Source organism: Hypanus sabinus, unplaced genomic scaffold (assembly GCF_030144855.1).
Source record: "Hypanus sabinus isolate sHypSab1 unplaced genomic scaffold, sHypSab1.hap1 scaffold_122, whole genome shotgun sequence".
NCBI classification, from domain to species: Eukaryota; Metazoa; Chordata; class Chondrichthyes; order Myliobatiformes; family Dasyatidae; genus Hypanus; species Hypanus sabinus.
Window position 1 is genome coordinate 124,433 of NW_026779281.1, and position 23,412 is coordinate 147,844.

General features: G+C 44.6%; 2 protein-coding genes across 3 annotated transcripts in view; one reads left to right on the plus strand and one right to left on the minus strand.

Moving 5' to 3' along the window:
• The window catches only part of LOC132386585 (gastrula zinc finger protein XlCGF26.1-like), a 146,123-nt gene that overhangs the window by 48,781 nt on the left and 73,930 nt on the right, over positions 1-23,412 (minus strand). The window lies entirely within an intron of this gene.
• Positions 6,005-17,873, plus strand: LOC132386584 (zinc finger protein 850-like). 2 transcript variants are annotated; one of them, XM_059958877.1, is made up of 2 exons: positions 6,005-6,058; positions 14,514-17,873. In XM_059958877.1, exon 2 carries the CDS (start codon positions 14,918-14,920, stop codon positions 17,063-17,065), a length of 2,148 nt encoding a protein of 715 aa, XP_059814860.1. In that variant the 5' UTR covers positions 6,005-6,058; positions 14,514-14,917; the 3' UTR covers positions 17,066-17,873. The 2 variants fall into 2 exon arrangements, with proteins under 2 accessions (XP_059814860.1, XP_059814862.1); XM_059958879.1 differs by lacking the exon at positions 6,005-6,058 and adding an exon at positions 8,034-8,128.

Genomic DNA, 23,412 nt, shown 5'->3' on the forward strand with positions numbered 1-23,412 from the left:
AGAAGCGCAGATAAATACAAATGGCTAAATTCTCACATAAACGGGTCAGACACCCAGAAACATTGGCTGCACTTCAGCACCTCAAAACAGTGGAATGAAACAACAGAAAGTGTTGCAGAGAAATAAACATTGTCCACCCACAACGAGAGGACGTGACAGATCCGGATCTCACTGACTTGTCTGAACGGGGAAAGATGAAGCTACACGGATAGGTAGAGCAGTGACCCGCAGATGCTGCAGATCTGCAGAAAAACATGAACAGGGAACGGGATCAGTTGACGGGTGGAGGGACTCCCTCCTGAACCGGTGACTCTGCTCCTCGCCCCTCACACGCTGCCAAACCCATCCACCGCATTCCCCACATTATTCCATATTTACCCCAGATACATGATTATTTTTCCACACCATATCTTCCCCGATCCTTTTCCCTCCATCTCCAGGTCACAGAGTCACTGGTTCAATTCCCAACCAGGTCCAAAACATAATTCAGACCCAAACAGGAAATGTTCACGTTTCATTTAAATCAGTTCTATGTTTATAAACTCTAATTTCTATTTACATTCCTCCAGAGCCTTGCTGGACAGGAACTCTGAAACATCAAGTGAGAAACAGCAGGAAGAAGCCATTCAGCCCCTCTAACCATCACAAGGTGGCGGCTGCTCTCCCATCTCAGCCACACGTTCCTGCCCAGTCCTCATTTCCTCCACCCCTTCGGTCTCCACACATGAGTCAGCCTCTGTTTTACATGGGGACGATCACTGAGTCTTCACGGCCCTCTGTGGTGGGGATTTACAGACATTCACCACCCTCGGAGTGGAGACATTTCCCCTCATCTCAGTCCCAGACAGACCACTCCACTTTTCAGACACTGGGATCCCTGGTTCAACTGGTAATGATGTTGTGCATTTCAGTGTTCACCTCTCAGTCCTCGATTCTCCAAATGAAAGGGGTATTACATTTCATTTTTCTTCATATGATGACCCACCACTCCAGGGATCAGTCTGGTGAATCTTCATTGCACTCTCTATAACAAATACTCTCTAACCTCTTTGTTAATCCTCTGTGGAATTAATTTCCATCTTCTTCAGCCCCGTGTTGCCCCAACCACTCACCTCCCACCCCTGTCACTATTTCCACCTTCCCACCTCCCCCCTCACCTGGATCCACCTCTCACTCCCCAGCTCTTGCCCCATCCCCACCCCTCACCTCTTTTCTCTGACTATTTCCCGTCCACTCTCAGTCCAGAGGGCCCGAAATGTTGACGGTCCATTTCCCTCCACAGATGCTGCCCGACCCACTGAGTTCCTCCGGCAGTTTGTTCTTTGGTCTGTATAACCCGTGTTAGTTTGGGGAGCGGGATTTTACACCATATTCCAGGTACAATCCCAACAAGCCCAAACAATTGTCACTCTGCCCGGACCATTGGCCTCGCTTGCAGGGCAACAGTCTGCCGGTGTTTGCCCCCAATGTGGTGAATCCCTCTGCTCGACACCACCGTGGGCTCAGACATTTCCACAGATGAGCCCCTCCTGTCCCCACCGGGACAAACATCCTGTCCGCCCCCTCTCTCACCATCTTCATCCTTTCAATACAATCCCTCCCTCCCCGGGGAACCGGCATCGAACCGACGGGCCGAGCGGTCTCCTCCTACCTCTCAGCGATACATCAGACTCCGGCCGCAGGAGACGCTTCACAAACGCCCCAACTTCCCTCGGAGGGAAATGGAAATAAATCAGAAAGCGGACATTTACTTTGAGGTTTTCTCCGCTCTGAGGAGGCGGTCGGCGCTTGAGCGGGGTAACGCCCACTCGGCTTGTCCGCCTCCGCGATTGGTTGTAACCAGTGACTGACATCGCTTAGCACCAATAGGAATAGCGTAGCTCCTGAATCCTCTGTTGACAGCGGTGGGGGAGGGGATGGTCACGTGATTATTAGCCCAGCCGTTAAACCGATAAAGCTCGAGCACAGCAGCGCGTGGGTGACGTAAGACACCACGCACGTGAGGGCAGATCCCGGTGTGGGGAGCCCATGTGTGACGTCAGGCGCGTGGGAACTGTGTCTGACGTCACCAGTGGGCGAGCGCTGGCATTCAAAAGCACCTTAATGGACTTTTCGGTGGGACAACAACATTAATGACGGGTTTCATCACTGAATCCAGTGTTGTGGGATGTAAAGTCCCCTGTTATGTGTCCGGCTGTGCCGTGTTGTTGGTGGAGTGGGCAGCGTGGTGTTTGTCTCGATTCGGGTCACAACACCAGAATTGCCAGCGGGGTCCACACACAGTGTATTAGTCAACAGAAAACACTGTGTGTATTCTCAAGTGAGGAGTCTGTGTGGAGATGCAGCTTCCCTGGAGGTGGACGAAAGAGGACACACCAACAGGAGGAACCAGCTGCGGGAAGACATGATTTTTCAGGTCTGATGACGAGCTGAATGTACCATAACCTTCAGACTGAATCAGAAAACCATTCTGAGGGTATTTGAAACGTCAGAAGCAGAGGAGATGTGATCCTATGTCTCCATCAGACCCTCAGTGAGATGGTTCCAGTTATAACGTGCAGGGATGAAAGCACAGTGTTTGGGGTCTGATTTAATCACTGATTCTGACACAGTGAGAGGGTTAGTTTTGCTGTAAGGAAGCAACATTAATGCAAGAAGACACAGGAACTTCATCAGTTGCCAGTTGTTTAGCAGAAGCGACCAATCTCTATGCAACTTTGACAGAAACAGATATTCCCAGAGGTGAGAAAGGGGTGCAGTCTGGTTTATTTCAGTTTGGAGAGGGGAGTGGAGTTTTGAAATCAGTGCCCTGCGGTGCCACCATCGTTAATTTAGCATGTGCGGAGTGGCGGATCACACAGCACGGAAACAGGCCTTTGGCCGGCCATACCTGTTCTGACCATCCACTCACTGTCCACACGGGTCCCATTCATCAGCACTTGGTTCACAGCCGACTGTATCTCGGCAGTTTCAATGCTCATCCTCTTCGTAAATGTTGTGAAGGGACCTGCCTCCACCACCACCTCGGGCAGTGAGTTCCAGATTTCAGCTACCCTGGTGACACCGGCTCCTCCGCTGTTGTGCGGGGTAGGGTTGTTTCCTTTGGGGGGGGGGGGGCTCGATGTTATTGTTCCCTTTTGTCCAGAGGGGTGGGGTTTGTAGATTGATGATCGGGATGCCGTTCTTTTTTTAAGCTAGGGTTGGGGTGGGAGTTTGATTTTTCTCTCTGAACGACTTTCATGCTGGGACTCACAAACACAACAGCTCGTTAGTTCCGCTGTATCTGTCAGTTCACCAGCGCTTGAATGTCGCCGATCCTTGAATGTGGAGGCGGAGATGCTGGAGAAGACAGCGCCCCACTCGCGACAAGGAGAGCCCGAACACGTGACCATGTCCGTGATCTGATTGGATACATCGCCATGACGTTCAGAGCAGTGAGATATCATTCCCTGGATCTCATTTTGGAAGGGATTCAGTCGGCCATCGCAGATACACCAACAGCTTCGCTCTGGGAAGCGGCCGTTCACCTGCTCCGTGTGTGCGAAGAGACATATTCAGTGAACCCACCTTGTGATGCTCCGGTGAGTTCACATTAAATAGAGGCCACATTTCTGTCCGGAGTGAGCAAAGAGTTTTACTCAATCATCCCAGCTGCTGCAACACCAGCAACTTCACATCAGGGAGGAAGTTCAAATCAGCTCCGTGTTAAATGTTTAACCATCACGGTGACTGAAGGCAGCTGCAGGTTCATGAGGGACTGTTACTGTCAGATTCTGCAGTTCTTGCGGCTGCTCATCGCACCCAGGACTGAACCCTGGTCACTGAGCATTGGAGGAGTCGGTTCTGCTGATGTTAGACTTAAACTAGTCTGGTGTTTAATATTGTGGAGCTGTGAAAGATAAATCAGTTTGTATCAAATCCCGTGTCTCAGGTTCTTATCGTCTCTAACACACTCACAATGTACACTAGAGTGGCCACTCTGTCCATCTGGTCCCTGCCCATGTTTCTGTTCCATATCAGTATATTAAAATCTACCCCTGCCGTTCCCCCTCTCACTCTCCCTGTTACAGGTTACAACTAGTCACCGCTCCGTGGAATAGGAGATTTCTCTTGAATTTCAGAGAATCATAGAAATCTACAACACATTACAGACGCTTTGGCCCACAATGTTGCGCCGACCATGTAACTTACACTAGAAACTGCTTTAAAATTACCCTACCGCATAGCCACCTATTTTCCTAAGCTCCGTGTACCTATCTAAGAGACTCTTAAAATACTCTGTTGTATTCGCTTCTGCCACCATCGCTGGCAATGCATTCCACACAAACACCACTCTTTGCTTTAAAACCTTAGCTCTGACATCTCCTCTGTACCTACTTCCAAGCAGCTTAAACCTATTCCCCCTCTTGTTAGCCGTTTCTGCCCTGGGAAAAAGCCTCTGGCTATCCACACGACCAATGCCTCTCATCATCTTATACACCTGCATGAATTTCCTGCATGATTTTCTCCGGGCTGAACAAGACGATGAGCTCACTGTGGTTGTGACGTTGTTCAGGGCTCTGGACGAAGTTGGTTAAACTCCTTCTTCTCCGCTCTTTTCAATGTTTTGTGTCATTTTCACCAATTTTAAAGGACTGTGACTCAGACATCTGGGTTGTTGCAATTTTTACGTACCAGCAGCAATAGATCACTAACGGAGTCTGGTTTCGATGTTAAAACCACTCTCTTCATTAGTATCTACTCCAAATCTAAAAGATTGAACGAAATAAACAGCAATTAACGGTGTTGTACGTATTCCAAACTATCAAACTTGGGAAACAATGCTTAAACTCTTAAGATGGTAAAGTGGAAAAGTTCAGTAATCTACGGAACAAGCGAGTGAGAGGAGAGATTTGTAAATCCACACGAAGATGTAGAGAGAAGGCAATTACGAAGAATTCCACACACATTCCACGCTGGGTGAACGAAATAACAGTCGCCGAAGATCTTATCCGTCGATTAGTTCAGAAATCCACTTAGAAATATCACCAGGTGACAGTCACAAGAATATCTTCTTCGGGTGGTTACCACAGAACACCCCGATTCCGGGTAAGGGAAATCCACACATATGGATTATACGAAGTGACAGTCACACATCCGTTGTGCACTGCGTGCCGATGATCAACCCAATCTTTTGGGCATAGCAGTGACGAGCTGAAGTCTCTCACTCTTCCTCTCTTCCCCTCCCTCTCCTCCCTCTCTGTCTCTGCTGTAGCGCCTGTGTGACGTCACAGACCCGCCTCAGTCAAGCACTTAAAGCGACACTCACAGTAAACGAATCTGCGGTCTCGTAACACAATGCACCTCTAAAGTCTGACAGCAGACCAGCGAGTGAATCTTCGATGGTGCAGAGTCAGAAACCAAAGAGTTGCCAGCCTGAGTCAGGCTTTGGGGCTCCAGAGAGAGATGGGGTCTAGAGTTTACGAGGAGGAGGCGGAATCAGACCAGCAGGATATGGCTACAAAAGGAAGATCAGAAAAATTTGGAAACTGGTTGACCGGAAATAAAAGATTGTTAGTTTCTGCAAAATACTGGTGGAAATCAAAAGATTAGGCAGCAATTGTGGAAAGGAATAAATAAACAACTTTTAGACCGATCCTCTTCAGCATGCCTAGACTGTGGACTCTGCTGCTTAGTTGCTACCTGAACTGCAGAGCTCCTCCAGCATTTTGTGTGCATGCGTCTCTGTATGTTCAGCCACTGCAGAATCTCTTGTGTTTTATATCCACATTTTACCTTGGCATTAAATACATGTTGATATTATATTGTTTATGTGAGCCGCTTCCTGCGTTAAAAAAGCTTCAGATTTTTTCTATATACCCGAAAAAAAATGAGATATGGACATTGAACCGGTGCTTCAAGAACTGTTTAATGGCACCGTTATTACCCTTAAGGCCGTGCGCGAATAATTTTTATCAGGCACTGAAGCACTGATGAACTGCGCAGGCGTCAGGCTGACAACGTCCCCGAGTATCACGCATGCGCGCAGCACACGAGGCCTTGAAAATGTCGGTTGCAGGTAAGAGCGATTCTCCGTGTTTTTATCTTAAACACCGACTTCGGGATAATTCCTCTGAATTTCGGACACCGTGGGCAGCAACCCCGGGACAGTCCTGCCCTCTTCCCTCTCTCTCAGCCCCACGATCCGTACACGGGCCCCGGGGAGCTTCCGGCTGATGAGGGAATGGGAACCGATGGATCTCTCAGACAGAGCTGAGCTCCAGCTATCTAAATGCAAGGATTAGGAACTCGGAGAAAGGGAACAAAACTTATCAATCACCCATCTGTGGACACTCTCTGGAGGTCCAAGATTCGTATGTTACACGACCGCTGGACTAAGTGTGTAAATGTAGGAGTGGACTATGTTGAAAAATAGATGTGCTAGATTTTCTAAAATTGACTCCTTCTACCTTAGACCACAACCTTATCTGTCATTCCTTATTTATTTATTTATCTATCTATCTATCTATCTATCTATCTATCTATCTATCTTATATATATATATATACATATGGAAAAGCAGTATAACATTAGATGATCATCAGCATAAGATGAAAGTTTAAACCTTAGCCTTTGTTTTAAATTAGTACCTAGTCTTTTCTGTGATTAGAAAACCGGAATCTTGGTTAAATTACCGGACATAAAGTATGGTGAGGTGCAGTGCTAGCATTGTAGATTAGCAAAGATTCTACTGTGGATTGGACTTCCAGAGCACAGTTACTGGATATCCACAGGACAGTACTGTCAAAGACTAAGACGGTACTTTCAAATAGAATTGGAAAGGAAATGAGAGGGAATTTTTGAGTGATGCAGGGCAAGAGAAAAGGATTGGAATTGAGAGGATAGTTCTGGTTGATGATCTCCTTTCATGCCAACAATAATTTTATAAAATTGTTCTGTGATTCTGTGTGAAGCTTTCCCTGGTCATTTGCCACCTCTTCTTGTGATTCTGCTCCTAAATGTGAAAACTTGGAGAAGTGAGTTTAAAATTATGCCATTGAACTGGTTGTAAGAATGGATCACACCTATTGGTCCTCATTTGGTTTATTCGGAGCCTTGTCAATAGCATGAATAACTGAATAAACATCTCATTAGAATGGGGTAGATTAAACTGAATATATAGGATCTTTAAATTATACCCCTTCCCACTTATTATTTTCGCTGGAAAAGAGATGTTGAAATTCTAAGTAATCCTGACTAAAGTGTATTAATGTTTGAAAAAAAAAGCTCAAGGTCAAATAAGTGTGAAACATTTGAAGAGTATTTTATAGGAAGGGACATTAAAGACATTCATCATTCATGCTGATTTTTCCTCCCAGCACTGCCGCAAATACACAAACCACCCCACCTCCCTTCAAATCTACTCCATGCTATGCCTGATGAACCAGCCAAGATTAGCAGTTCACCATCTGTGGGAAAAATTGAGTACAAATACCTAATAAGGTTGGGATGTGTACATTCGTCTCCCAATTTATGATATAGGAGCATTGACATTATGCTGCTTTGTGCGTAAAATATACAATCCTCTTTGTTCAATTCTTTATTAGCTCGTGAACTTACAAGTTTGCTTCAGGGAGTTAAGCAATTTAATTTTAAACAACAGCATGAATTGACAAATGTTACCAATTTTAAATAGCAAAAAGTTTATAGTATTTTTTTCCTGGGAAAAAATAGAAGTGGGGAAAAAAAAGACTTTTGGTCTGAAGTTTGAATAGTGTTATCATGTGACTGCATCTTTCAAAAGAAAAGAACAAAGATTGTAATTATCCAAATGCAGAAGGGTTAATCCTACGTTAAACTTGTGAATTAGGATTAAGAGATCCAAGATAATGTTAATTTAATGAAATAATTTAAATCCAATTAATGCTTTAAATCTACACTATACGTTCAAGAATGCATTTTAGGTAGCTCAACACCTCATGCAGGTCAGTCAGGTATCTCTGCTCCCTTTAAACTTGCACGTTTCTGTTTCCCAGATGACTTTGAAACTTACTTTGACCTTATTTTCTGAGCGTCTTTTAAACTTGGAGGTTATGTGGAACACATCATTCTGTAATGTGATGTCTAAAAACAGTGATTTGGAAGTGAGGTATGATATATTAATATGAGAACATCTAATAATACAGAAAATCTGCTGGTCCGACACCCAAGACCCAACCATGGCAGGTTCACTAAGTTTTACTGTGGTTCGTCACATGTTTGGAGGGCTGTCGCCTGAAAGTAATGATCATTAATCACCATCAATGTTACATAGTTCACACGAAAAATAAAAGCACAGGGGAGAAATCGGCCTCTGCCGCACCTTTTTTTCAGAGTGCTCAGTGGTTCATTTGAAATCAGGTCCAGAATTTACCTGCACTTCTGATGGGAAATCTGTTGGATGTGTTTCTGACAAACATAAACCCAAAAAATGTAATGAGTCAATGCACCAAGTGGATTGAACGCCAGCACTTTTGAACAGTGTGTTTCAGCCTATTCTGTTTCAATCTTTATGAAATGTGAAATAATATGAAAGGTCTAGAACTTGATAGAGGGCTAAAAGATTACAAGAGGCATAGACAGGGTGGATAGTCAGTACCCGTTTCCCAGGGCACCAACAGCAAACACCAGAGGGCATATGTATAAAATTAAGGGAGGGAAGTTTAGGGGAGACATCAGGGGTAAGTTTTTTTTTACACAGAGTGTTGTGAGTGACTGGAATGACTTGCCAGGGGTGATGGTGGAGGCTAAAACATTAGGGGTATTTAACAGCCTCTTGGACAGGCACATGGATGAAAGAAAAATGGAGGGTTACGGGGTAGTGTGGGTTTAGTTCTTTTTTTTAAGGTTTATATGGGTTGGCACAACATGGAGGGCTGAAGGGCCTGTACTGTGCTGTCGTGTTCTATTCTATGGCTCTAAAATCTTTTACATCACCAGTTGAGAAAATCATCTTTGATCTACCTCCAATCACAAAGAGGAAATCTGCAGATGCTGGAAATCCAAGCTACACACACAAATTGCTGGAGGAATTCAGCATTAGTACTCTTTTCCATAGATACTGCCTGGCCTGCTGAGTTCCTCCGGCATTTTGTGTCTGTTGCTTGTTCTACCTCCACTCGGTCTGCATTTTTCTACCAGTGAGAACACGCTTCCACCAATTCTGTCTGGCTACGTAATGATATCAAACACCTTTGCCCTGGGCAACAAGTAGCTTTCACATCAGAAATGTGCCAGACTCCAGGGAGACGGACTACTGTCCTTAAAGGCAGTATTCCTTGGCATTACCATCACTGTTCACCACTGTCAGTCACCTGGGTGAGACTTCAGGGGAAATATTTATGTACAATACTGTGTGTGTTGTGGTGATGCAAGAGTTGCTGGAGAATTTTCTAGTGGAGTGATATTTGGAAATCTGAAGTTGAAAGCATCATTTAGCAAGAAAATCACAAATAGGTGGTTTGCAAAAGCTGTGGCGAGTAAATCCTTCATTAACCTGTTACATAGGTTGTGTGAGAGTGCAGATGAACTCAATCAAGACTCAACCAGAGGAGATTAAAGATCTTACTGACAGTGACTTGTTCGCTGTTGAAATGAATATCTCTCTATGTAAAATTCAGTTTGTACATGTTGTTGTCAGTGGGTAAAAATTGTACAGTACAAGGTTTTTGCACACACTGGTCACTACAAATTAGAGGGGACATTGGTGGGAAGGCGGGGAGACCTCCAGTGTCCCTGACGCACTCACGTAGAAGGTGTATATCCAGCTGCACTTTAAGGAGTTGGAGCTGGAAGTGGATGAATTCCGCATCATCCAAGCGTCAGAGGGTGTGATAGGTATGACGAGCAGGGAGGTGAGTTGCACCCAAGGTGCAGGACACAGGAAACTGGGTGAGAGTCAGGAAGGGGAGTGAGGTTAAATAGCCATCGCCGAGTACTCTTGTTGCTATCCCACACAACAACAGGTGGACACTTTAGAAACTGTTGGGGGGAATTACCTGGCAGAGGAAAGTCAAAGGGGTGATAGGGGATTTGTTAGTTAGTGGAACAGAACTAGAAAGGGACGAATATCCTAGTGGCAAGGCTTGCTGGTGCTCCCCTGTGGGGTGGGTGGTTAAACTAAAGTTGCAGGGAGGATTGGAGCCAGAATGACAGAACAGATAGTGGAGAGGGTGAATTGAATCGAATTGACTTTATTACTTACATTCTTCATACACGAGTTGTAGAAATCTTTATGTTACGTCTCTGTCTAAAGTTGCAATGTGAAATTTATAATAGTTTATAATAAATAGTATGTACAACAGGACAGTCAGGATAAATAAAAGTACAATTGTATCAGCATGAATTAATCAATCAGAGGGCCTGGTGGAAGAAGCTGTCCCTGGGCCTGTTGGTCCGGGCTTTCAGGCTGTTGTACCGTTTCCCAGATGGTAGCAGCTCGAACAGTTTGTGGTTGGGGTGACTCTGGTCCCCAATGATCCTTTTTACACAGTGGCCCTTTTTACACACCTGTTTTTGTCAATGTCCTGAATAGTGAGAAGTTCACATCTACATATGCGCTGGGCTGTCTGCACCACTCTCTGCAGAGTCCTGCAACTGAGTGAAGTACAGCACCCATACCAGGCAGTCATGCAGCCAGTCAGGATGCTCTCAATTGTGCCCCTGTAGAAAGTTGTTAGTATTTGGGGCCCCGTCCCACACTTCCTGAACCGCCTGCGGTGAAAGTGGTGCTGTTGTGCCTTTTTCACCACACAGCCAGTATGTACAGACCCGGTGAGATCCTCGGTGTTGTGTGTGCCAGGGAACTTAAAGCTGTTCACCCTCTCAACCCCAGATCCTGGGTCAGCCTGTCTCCATTTCTCCTGTAGTCTGCAGCCAGCTCCTTTGTTTCAGTGACATTGAGGGCAAGGTTGTTTTTTTGACAGCAAACAGATGTCATTCAGACCTCAGGACATGAAATTATGATATTGTAGCCATTACTTGGACTTGCTTGCGCCCAACAGTCTGAGGGATTTCAAGGAACAAATCTGTAGAGAGATTGCGGACTATGCCAAGAAACAAAGGTTGATAAAGTGAGTGATTTTAACTTTCTGTTTATTGACTGGAATCCTAGGCTGTAAAAGGACTAGATGGGGTAGAGCTTATCAAATCTACCTTAATCAGTATATAAAATTCCCGATGTAGAAGTGTGCATTAAGCTATTGGGAAGTGATCTAGGGCTAGTGACAGAAATTAGTGTATGGGAACACTTTGTATCTACTGATCATGAGATTCCAAGTAAATACAGAAAAGCAGAGGCCTGGACCTCTCTTGAGATTCTAAATTGAAAGGCCAATTTTTATGATATTTGCAAGGATTTGACAAGTGTTAATTGGGACAGGATGTTTTTTAGCAAAGCAGTACTTGGTAAGTGCGAGTTCTTCAGAAGTGAAATTTTAAGGGTGTAGAGTTTGTATGTGTCTGACAAAATAAAAGTTGAATGGTAACTAGTGCAGGGAATCTTGGTTTTCAAGAGATATTGAGGCCCTGGATAACTTGTTCCTCTAAATGCCGCGGACTGTTGGGTGCAACCAAAACTCATTAATGACAGCCATTTCATAATTCCACTCCCGAACTCATCTGACTTTCCTTTAGTTGTCTTCTGTTGGATTCTAAAAGCTTCTTAATGGTCTTTTGCTCTTTTGTTTGCCCTCTCCTCTGCTTTTATGTTGGTTTTGGATTCTCATTTAACCCACGGTTGTGCCCTGCTGCCATTCCAATGCTTCCACGTCTTTGGGATGTATTGATTACTCAGCTCTCGAATTGCTCCCAGAAACTCCAGCCATTGCTGCTCCATTGTCACTCCTACCTTTTCCCTTCCAAACAAGTTTGGCCAGCTTCTCTGTCACAGAAACATGGAGAAGTTCAGTACAGAAACAGGCTATTTGGCCCATTTAGTCAATGCCACAAAAACATTTAAGCTCTCTAATGCAACTACCTGCACTGGGATCATCACCCTCCATACCCCTACCATCCAGGTACCTGTCAAACTTCTCTTAATGGTGAAATCGAGCTCATATTCTCCACTAGTGCTGACATCTCATTCTGCACTCTCACGACCATTTCAGCAAAGAACTTTTCCAAATGTTCCCGTTAAATTTTCACCTTCCCCACTTACCCATCTGGTTGTCATCCCACCCAACCTCAGTGGAAAAAGCTGTTTGCATTTACCCTATCTATACCCTCATAATTTTGTTTACTTCTAACAAATCCTCAGAGCAATGTATAATTTCCTTGTTTATGTTTGGAGCCTTTTTTAGGTGTATAAGATGATGAGGGGCAGTGAGTGTGTGGATAGACAGAGGATTTTTCCCAGCGTTAAGATGGCTAACAGGAGGGGGCATAGTTTTAAGGTGCTTGGAAATATATGCGGAGGGGATGTCAGGGGTAGGTTTTTTACACAGAGAGTGTTGGATGTGTCAAATGCACTGCCAGCAGCGGTTGTCGAGGCGGATACAACAGGGACTTTTAACACTCTCTTAGATAGTTACATGGAGCTCAGAAACATAGGGGACTATGCGCTAGGGAAACTCCAGGCAGCTTCTAGAGTAAGTTACATAGTCGGCACAGCACTGTGGGCCAAAGGGTCTGTAATGTGCTATAGATTTCTATCATTCTATGAAATTCAAGGGAAATCTCCAAACCCACGGAGTGGTGACTAGTAGTGAATAGTGGGAAAGTTACTGGAACTTATGTGCAGGAACCGGAAATATAAGTATTTGGGTCGATGTGGACTGATTAAGGATAGACAGCATGGCTTTTTGCATGGTAGGTCATGTCTAACCAGTCTTACAGAGTCTCTTGAGGAAGTTATCAGGAAAGTGGTTGAAGTCAAGGCAGTGGATGTTGTCTACATGGACGTTAGCAAGGCACTTGACAAAGTCTCATATGGGAGGTTGGTCAAGAAGTTTCAGTCACTCAGCATTAAAGATGAGACAGTAAATCGGATGAGACACTGTCTTTGGGAGAAGCCAGAGTGTGGCAGCAGATGGTTGCCTCTCTGACTGGAAGCCTGTGACTAGTGGTTGCCACAGGGATCAGTGCTGGATCTGTTGTGGATTGTCATCTATATCAGTAATCTGGATGATAGTGTGGTTAACTGGATTAGCAGATTTATGACTACCAAGACTGGTGGTGTTGTGGACAGCGAGGAAGACTATCATGGCTTGCAGTGCAATCTGGACCCCCTGGGAAAATGGTTTGAGAAATGGAAAATGGAATTTAATTCAGACCAGTGTGAGCTGTTGCACTTTGGTCTGACCTACCAAGGGAGGTCTTTCATAGTGACTGGTCGGGCACGGAGGAGTGTTGTAGAAGAAAGGGACCTGGGAATACAAGTCCTTAATTCACTGAAAGTGGTATCACAGTTCGATAGTGACGGAAAGAAAGATTTTAGCCCATTGGCTTTCGTGAACCAAATACTGACAATAGATGGATATTATGTTGACTTGTAAAAGAGGCCTAATTTGGAGTATTGTGTGATGTTTTGGTCACCTACCTACAGGAAAGATTTAAAAGAGATTCAAAGATTTCAGAGAAAATTCACAAGGCTGTTGTCAAGTTTGGAGGACTTGGGTTATAAGGAAAGATTGAACAGGTCAGGACTTTATTCTCTGGAATGTAGAAGATTGAGGGGAGATTTGATTGTGGTAGAGGGGCACAGATAGTGTAAATGCAAGCTGGCTTTCTCCACTGAGATTGGGTGGGACTTCAACCAGTGGCCAGGGGTTAAGGGTGAAAGGTGAAATGTTAAGGGGAACATGAGGGGAAACTTCTTCACACAGATGGTCATCTGGGTGTGGAATGAGCAGCCAGCACAAGTGGTGCATGCGAGCTCGATTTCAACATTTAGGAGGTTCGTGTAGGTACCTGGATTGTAGGGGTGTGGGAGGGGCAATTTAAATAGTTCAGCACAAGACTAGATGGCCCAAAGGACCTGTTTCTGTGTTGTACTTTTCTACAAGAACCTGAAATATTACAAAAATTCACTCTAACCCCTTTTAACAGCTGTGCGGACCAACCAGTCATCTCAGCAGGAATTTTTTTACATGGTGTTAAAGCTGTAGCACTTTAAGTTAATAATACATAAAAGAAAATCCCAGATGCACATCCACAAAGACAATTTGCGTGAGACTGGTTCAGTTACTGTGGGGCCAGGCACCCATGCAGCTCAGCAGGAACGGGGAATAATACCAATGGAGAGAGTCAAACTGAGCCAGGTCACAGATTGGAGATGGCAGAAATGCCCCATTCTTATAGAGACAGGAAGAGCATCAGAGAGTTTGATGGTCTTCCAGATACCAGCACTGTGCCCAGTCAGAAGATGATTTCTCTGTCCAACTTGGGTTGAACCTCACTGTAACCGTGTGATACCAAGTCAAACCATGGCAACTCAAGTTATCTCATCTGAAATGTTGTCCTAAACCCATTGATGGAGTTTGTAAATCTTTTCACAGGTTAAAAACGAGAAGGAATTTGTCGTGGGGATCTCAAACAGAAAACGCCAGTTTTGCTGTCTCTGTCTGGATATTTAAGAAGTGGAGCGAGGGATTCAATCGACCATCCTTCATGCTCAGACTGTGGAGAGGGATTCAATTGATCATTTGACCAAATAGCAAGCCAGTCATCTTACACAGGAGAAAGGCTGTTCACCTGCTCAGACAGTGGGAGTAGATTCACTCAGTTATCACAATTAAAGGTACATCAGCAAGTTCACACTGGGCAAGGCCATTCATCTGTTCTGTGTGTGAGAAAGGATTCAGTTGGACCTGTGGACACACCAGTCAGTTCACACCACACCTGGTAGAGGCTGGTGATCTGCTGAATTTCTGGGAAAGGATTCACTCAGTCATTTGACCTTATGGCTCACCAGCGAGTTCACACTGGGGAGAAGCCATTCACCTGTTCAGTCTGTGGGAAGGGATTCACTCAGTCATCCAACCTACGGAGTCCCCAGCGAGTTCACACTGGGGAGAGGCCGTTCACCTGTTCAGAATGTGAGAAGAGATTCACTCAGTCATCCAACCTACGGAGTCCCCAGCGAGTTCACACTGGAGAGAGGCGCTTCACCTGCTCAGTCTGTGGGAAGAGATTCACTCATTCATCCGCCCTACAGAGACATCAGCGAGCTCACACTGGGGAGAAGCCGTTCACCTGCTCAGTCTGTGCGAAGGGATTCACTCGGTCATCCAACCTACTGGTACATCAGCGAGTTCACACTGGGGAGAAGCCATTCACCTGCTCAGAATGTGGGAAAGGATTCAGTGAGTTATCCAACCTACTGGTACATCAGCGAGTTCACTCTGGGGAGAAGCCATTCACCTGCTCAGTCTGTGCGAAGGGATTCAGTCGGTCATCCAACCTAAGGAGACATCAGCGAGTTCATACTGGGGAGAAGCCATTCACCTGCTCAGAATGTGGGAAAGGATTCAGTGAGTTATCCAACCTACTGGTACATCAGCGAGTTCACACTGGGGAGAAGCCATTCACCTGCTCAGAATGTGGGAAAGGATTCAGTGATTTATCCAGCCAACTGAGACATCAGCGAGTTCACACTGGGGAGAAGCCATTCACATGCTCAGAATGTGGGAAAGGATTCAGTGAGTTATCCAGCCTACTGAGACATCAGCGAGTTCACACTGGGGAGAAGCCATTCACCTGCTCAGAATGTGGGAAAGGATTCAGTGAGTTATCCACCCTACAGAGACATCAGCGACTTCACACTGGGCAGAAACCGTTCACCTGTTCAGAATGCGGGAAGAGATTCACTCAGTCATCCCACCTACAGAGTCATCTGCCAGTTCACACTGGGGAGAGGCCATTCACCTGCTCAGACTGTGGGAAAGGATTCACTCTGATATCCCGCCTACAGAGACATCAGCGAGTTCACACGGGGGAGAAGCCGTTCAACTGCTCAGACTGTGGGAAGGGATTCACCCAGTCATCCGACCTACGGAGTCACCAGCGAGTTCACACAGGGGAGAAGCCATTCACCTGCTCAGTCTGTGGGAAGAGATTCACTGTGTCATCCCACCTACAGAGTCATCAGCGAATTCACACTGGGGTGAAGCCGTTCACCTGTTCAGAATGTGGGAAGGGATTCACTCAGTCATCCAACCTACGGAGTCATCAGCGAGTTCACACTGGAGAGAGGCCGTTCACCTGCTCAGAATGTGGGAAGAGATTCACTCATTCATCCGCCCTACAGAGTCACCAGCGAGCTCACACTGGGGAGAAGCCGTTCATCTGCTCAGAATGTGGGAAGAGATTCACTCATTCATCCACCCTACAGAGACACCAGCGAGCTCACACTGGGGAGAAGCCGTTCATCTGCTCAGAATGTGGGAAGGGATTCACTGAGTCATCCTACCTACAGAGACATGAGAGTGTTCACACTGGTGAAAAGCCGTTCAATTGCACAGAATGTGGGAAACGGTTCACTCTGTCATCCAACCTTCTGAAACACCAGCGAGCTCACACTGGGGAGAAGCCGTTCATCTACTCAGAATGTGGGAAGAGATTCACTCATTCATCCGCCCTACAGAGACACCAGCGAGCTCGCACTGGGGAGAAGCCGTTCCTCTGCTCAGAATGTGGGAAGAGATTCACTCGCTCATCCGACCTGCAGAGTCATCAGCGAGTTCACACTGGAGAGAAGCCATTCCCCTGCTCAGAATGTGGGAAGAGGTTCAGTCACTCACGCTCCCTGCAGAGACACCAGTCAGTTCACACTGGGGAGAAGCCGTTCATCTGCTTAGTCTGTGGGAAGAGATTCACTGAGTCATCCAGATTACTGGAACATCAGCGAGTTCACACTGGGGAGAAGCCGTTCATCTGCTTAGTCTGTGGGAAGAGATTCAATAACTCATCCAGATTGCTGGAACATCAGCGAGCTCACACTGGAGAGAGGCCATTCACCTGCTCAGAATGTGGGAAGAGATTCACTCACTCTTCCACACTACAGAGACATCAGCGAGTTCACACTGGAGAGGAGCCATTTACCTGCTGAGAATGTGGGATAGGATTCACTCAGTCATTCCAACTACTGGCACACCAGTCAGTTGATATGAATCCCTAGGTTTTGTTTGCTGTGGACTGTCATTTTAAGAGAGAGAGATTAGGAAGTTTAATCAGTCTGACTTGCAGCTTGTTTACATCACTCACAGCTTGTTTAGTTTTAACTGAGGACACAGACACTCAGAGTCAGACGGAGATGAAGGAGGAAAAATGGAAAGATCGATACAAGGGAAATAGGTGCCCGCAAGTGTGGGTTAATTATCAATTCATCATACATCGAATGTGTGGTTGTCACCTCGTTTGATCCATAGGAGTGGATCTGATTTGGGGTATCATGTGAAGACCACCGATGTGTTAACCCTTGCCTGGGTGTGGTGTGGTAATTCACTTGAAGACGATACGCCTTGTGACAAGTCACTTTGGGTGATAATTATTATGTGGATTTGGAAGGATGACAGATAATATCTACAGTGACTGTTCTCTTGTTTTACCACCATGGAACCTGTGGAATTCGACATAATTGCCTTCTCTCGACATTTACCCTGGATTACATATATCTCTCTCATCACCTATTCTGTGGTTGAACTGAACTTTCATACTTTACCATCTCAAGACTCCAAGCCTTGTTCTCCCCAAGCTCAATAGTTTTGGATTTATATTTACACACATATATACACATAACACTGTTAACTTTTGTTTATCTTGCTTAAGTTACTACATTATAAGTCGATTCTAATAAAGATAGTTTTAAGATCAAAAACAGACTCCTGGTGTAGTCTTCACGAGGAAATCTGCAGATGCTTGGAATTCAAACACACACAAAATGCTGGTGGAGCACAGCAGGCCAGGGAGCATCTATAAGGAGAAGCACTGTCAACGTTTCAGGCGGAGGCCCTTTGTCCGGCAGTCTCAGGCAGTCCTGATGAAGGGTCTCGGCCTGAAACGTCGACTATGCTTCTTCTTATAGATGCTGCCTGGCCTGCTGTGTTCCACCAGTATTTTGTGTGTGTTGTTCCAGGTGTAGTCTATTGGTGCTGATTCTTTTTTAAAGCTTTACGATTCATAACAAAATTGGGGCCTGCATCCGGGATATGAACATCTATGGGGGCGTCGTCATTAATTATCGATTTCATTGGGGAAGTCCCTTTTGATTTATTTGTGTGTGGAAAATCAGCAGTGGATGCTGATTATTGTTTGGAAGCAGCAACCTCTGAGGCATTAGAGGATGCCAGAAGGATTGAGTTGTTGAGTCTTGTTAGAAGGTTAAAACTTGTTATGTTGAAATTGACAATGAGGAGGGCACAGTTGCAGAGGATAACAGCTGAACATTATGTTTCTGAGAGTGTGTTTAAAGTGGAGGAGTTGGAGGTGTTTCCTGAAAGTAAATCTAGTGAGCTTGAGCTCCAGTATGAGTGAGAAAAATTAAAGATGGAGGCTGCGGAAAGGCAGAGGCAGTTTGAGGCTATCGAGGCAGAAAATCAGAGAGGAGGCAGAAAAACAGAGGGAGGAAGCAGAAGGACAGAGGCTATTCGAGCTGGAAAAGATACAGTGGTTGCAGCAAAGGGGTCTAGCGTTAGACTCTGGTGATGAGTTTGAGGCCAGTTAGGAAATTAAATTGGTACCTCCATTTGATGAGACAGAGGTTGATAAATACTTACAGCATTTTGAGAAGGTTGCTTAGAATTTAAAGTGGCCAAAAGAGGGTTGGTTCTCTTACAAAGGGGGAGGCTTAGCAAGCCTATTCTGCTTTGACAGTTGATGAAGCAGCTGATTATGACATAGTGAAACAGGCTGTGCTCAAAGCTTATGAGTTGGTCCCAGAATCATACAGGCAAAAGTTTAGAAATTTGTGGAAATCTGTGAACCGGACATATGTAATTTGCTTATGAGAAGTCTGTGTGTTTTGATTGCTGGTGCACATATATGATGATATATATGATGATGATAAATATATGATGATTTTAATAGCTTGAAAGAGTTAGTTTTAATTGAAGAATTCAAAAAGTGTGTCCCTGATGACACAAAAACATATTTAGATGAAAAGGATGCTGCCACTTTGCAGGAGTCTGCTAGATTAGCAGATGAGTTTGCTTTAACTCATAAGTTTAAGTTTACCCAGAATAAGAGCTTCCAAAAGAGTAGCAGGGATCACCAGGGTAAACGCGAAATTATAGCTGGGACTAGTGACAAGTGTAAGGATGAAGGGAAGCAGTTGAAAGAGAAATATTCTGGTCTTGCTTGTTACTATTGTAAGAAAGCTGGTCATATGATGGCTAATTGTTCTGTCCTGAAGAAGAAAAAGGAAAAGGTGTCAGTCCCGAATACCTGTGATCAGTCTGTTGAAGCACCTATCAACCCACAGGGTTCTGAACATTCTGTTGAGGCTCAGTTATGGACTGAGAGTTCTGACCGAATTAAGAAGGCTTTTGATCATTTTATGTCAAATGGGTTTGTATTAGTAAAGTAAGGGTGAACCCAAGAACCAGTGAAAATTCTTCGAGTTACTGGCGATTCTCAGTCACTTATATTAGACAGCATTCTAAAGTTTGGTGATGAGATTTAACACTGGTGAGGTAAATCTTATTAAAGGCATTGTGCCGTTGTACAAGGTAACTTTACTGTCAGGGTTGGTTTCGGGACCTGTTAAAATCGGATTATACTCCATTTTACCATTGGAAGATGTTGGTTTGCTGTTAGGGAATGACCTAAAGTTGTTCCTGCAGCGCTATTGACAACTAAGACAACCACTGACGACCCACAGATGGAATTTAACATTTATCCTTCCTGCGCAGGAACTCAAAGTATGGCTAAGAAGTCTGCCGATGCAGACGGTTCTGTGCAGCATGATTCTGATATCCATGATAGCCAACATCGGGATTCAGGTTATGATGTCAGGGAATTTCTGCCTTCATTGTTTCAACAGGATTCAGGTCGTAAGTCTGATGAGAAAGATTTATCCCTGTGTCGGAAGGAGTTTATAGCAGAACAGAACCGAGACCCTGAGATTGAAGCTTTAAAAGAAACAACTTTCTCAGATGATGAGATTAAGAAAGTGCCAGTAGGGTATTATCTCAAGGATGGAGCGTCAATGAGGAAGTGGAGGCCACCTGCTATTCCAGCGAGTGAGGAATGGGCAATTGTTCACCAAGTTGTAGTTCCTAAAGTTATATGGCTGAAATTTTAACTTTGGCCTGCAGTCTGCCATCAGGTCGACATTTTGGAGTGAATAAAACTGTAAACAGTTATGAAATAATTCTACTGGCCTAATTTGAGGAAAGATGTTGTGACCTTTTGCATAATCTGTCACACTTGTCAAGTTGTGGGTAAACCGAATCACTCTGCCCTATACCTGCATTCGGTGAACCCTTTTTAAAATTTATAGTGAGGGGACCTTTGTCCTTGTTAAAGGAACAGTGGATTGATGGGGATGTACATCTTAACTTGTTAGACTTTGTGTAGAAGTTCAAGAATAAACTACAAGTCTGTAGTCCAGTGAGACAAAACTTAAAGATTTCTCAAAACACAATGAAGTGTTGGTTTGATAAGTTGGCTTTGGAAAGAAAATACCAGGTGGGGGATAAGGTGCTTGCCTTATCTCCAATATTGATGAATCCACTTCAGGCTAAGTTCAATAGACCGCATGAAATAGTCTCTCAAATTAATGATCTGAATAATGCTATTAAAACACCTGACCAACGTAAACTAACACAGGTGGTACACATAAATATGATAAAGCCTATTTTGACAAGCAGGCTCCATCTGTGAGTGTTGTTGTCAAAACATATGAATCTGGTAACCCTGAGAATGAAACAATTGACTCGTCTGAGAATTTTCACAAGCCAAACATGGTCGCAGTTAGGCTAATCAACTCGGATGTTCCAGAAAACATTGTTAACAAGTCGGCTCATCTGCAGCCAAAGCAACAACAACAGCTGAAGGAAGTAATCCGGATGTTTAAAGATTTATTTCCCGATGTTCTCAAGCAAACCACGGTCGCAGTACATGATGTAGATATTGGTCAAGCCAAACCGATTAAACAACACCCATATTGTATGAACGTTGAAAAATGTAAATTGGCTGAGCAAGGAATTGAATATATGCTGAAAATGGTACTATGAGTCCTTCAGCATCAGATTGGAGCTCACCCTGCATTATTGTGCCTTAACCTGATGGTGGTGTTAGATATTGCACTGATTATGGGAAGGTAAATTCATTAACAAAAACAGAATCCTCTCCTATCCCTAGGGAGGATGATTGCATCAATAAGGTTGGAAAAGCTAAATTTCTTACAAAGATTGATCTATTGAAAGGGTATTGGTGTGTTTCATTGACGGACAGAGGTAGAGAAATTTCTGCATTTGTGACACCTTCTGGGTTGTGTGAATACAATGTTTTCTCTTTTGGAAGGAAAAATGGTCCAGGATCATTCCAGGGAATGATTGATTCTCTAATTCGAGGGTTAGAATATACAGATGCCTATATTGATGACTTAGCCACAGGGAGTGGCACTTGGGAAGAGCATATCTCTGCAGTAGAGAAGCCGTTTGACAGGCTTTCCCAGGACAACCTTACAGTTAACTTGGCTAAGAGTGAATTTGGCCATGCCACTGTGACCTGTCTTGGCTATGTTGTTGGTCAAAGCAAGTTGGCTCCTGTTGGGGCAAAAGTCCAGGCAATTTCTCAAGTTCCTATTCTGACTGCTAAGAAGGCTCTTAGAAGGTTTCTGGGAATGGATGGATAGTATCGTAAGTTCTGTAAGAACTTTGCTGCTATCGCTCTTCCTCTGACCAATCTCCTGAAGAAGCGTGAAAAGTTTGTTTGGACCGAACCTTGTCGGGAGGCATTTGATCGATTGAAAGTTATTATTTGAGGTTAGGCCAATCAATGTAGTGTTGTCAGCCAATTTCATTAGCAGGTTGGAGCTGTGGGTGGCAACACAGTGTTATAGGTGCACAGAGAGTAAAGGAGAGGGCCAAAGAGACAACCCTGTGGGGTATGTGTGCTGAGGGTCAGAGAGACAGAGGAGATGGAGCCCACTCTTACCACCTGCCGGCGATCTGACAGGAAGTCCAGGATCCAGCTACACAAGGCAGGGTGAAGGCCGAGGTCTCTGAGCTCCATGTCGATACTTCACGCCTTCGTCTGGCTACTTCTCTGCCCATGACTGCAAGGAACTGCAGAGAACTTTGGAGAGCAGAGAACATCAGGGAAACAAGCCTCCCCTCCATGGACTCTCCCTACACTTCCCCTCCCTTGGAAAAGCAGGCCATGCACTCAAAGAACCTCATAACCTGGACATTCTCGCTGCAAACCCGCTCCCCCATCGGGGAAGAGATACAAAAGCCTTAAAGTGCGTAACACCAGGCTGAAGGATGGCTTCCTGTCTGCAGTTATAAGCCAAATGAATGATAAAATGGACTCGACCTCACAATGTAACTCGACGTGACCCTGCACCATATGTCTATCTGCACTGCACTTTCTCTGCAGCAATAATGCTTTGTTACAGTTATTGTTTTATCGTATATCAGCTCGATGTACCGTTGTAATGTATCGATCTGTGTGGATGGTACGTCAGGGAAGATTTGAACTGTCGTTCAGTACATGATGATAATAAACAAATTCCCCATTTTAATTGTGTGCAAATATTAGACAGACTGAGCTTCTGCTCTGGAACCACAGAAGGAAACTGAACAGTTCTCTTTCTGAGGAACGCAAGTAAATAGAAAAGGCTTTAATCTCTCATTACGATCTGCGGTAAGTGGGATCAGGTGACTGGTGGTGGGTCTCCCATATTAACATCAGAATCAGGTTTAATAGCACCGGCATATGTCATGAAATACGTTCAGAAGTAGAACCTAATTTTTAACCATAGATTTTAACAATTGTGATTTAATATAAGAATATTAATATCACATTGTTAAATTATATAAATAGTACAAAATGAAAAAAAGATGTAATAAACTATTTTAACTGTGCCGACTGTTTGACTGACTGGGTTGTTGCTTTGGAAGTAGTGGAGTGAAGCTTAACTGAACTGTACACATTTATGAGAAGCTCAGATAATTATAAATGCTAAATTCTCACATAAGTGGGTCAGACACCCAGAAACATCGGCAGCACTTCAGCAGGTGAAAACAGTGGAATGAAACATGCTGAAAATATTGCCGGAAAAAAACCATATTGTCCACCACAACGAGAGGACGTGACAGATCCGGATCTCACTGCCTTGTCTGAACGGGGAAAGATAAAGCTCCACGTATAGGTAGAGCAGTGACCCGCAGATGCTGCAGATCTGCAGAGAAACGTGAACAGGAAACGGGATCACATGGCCGCTTTGGT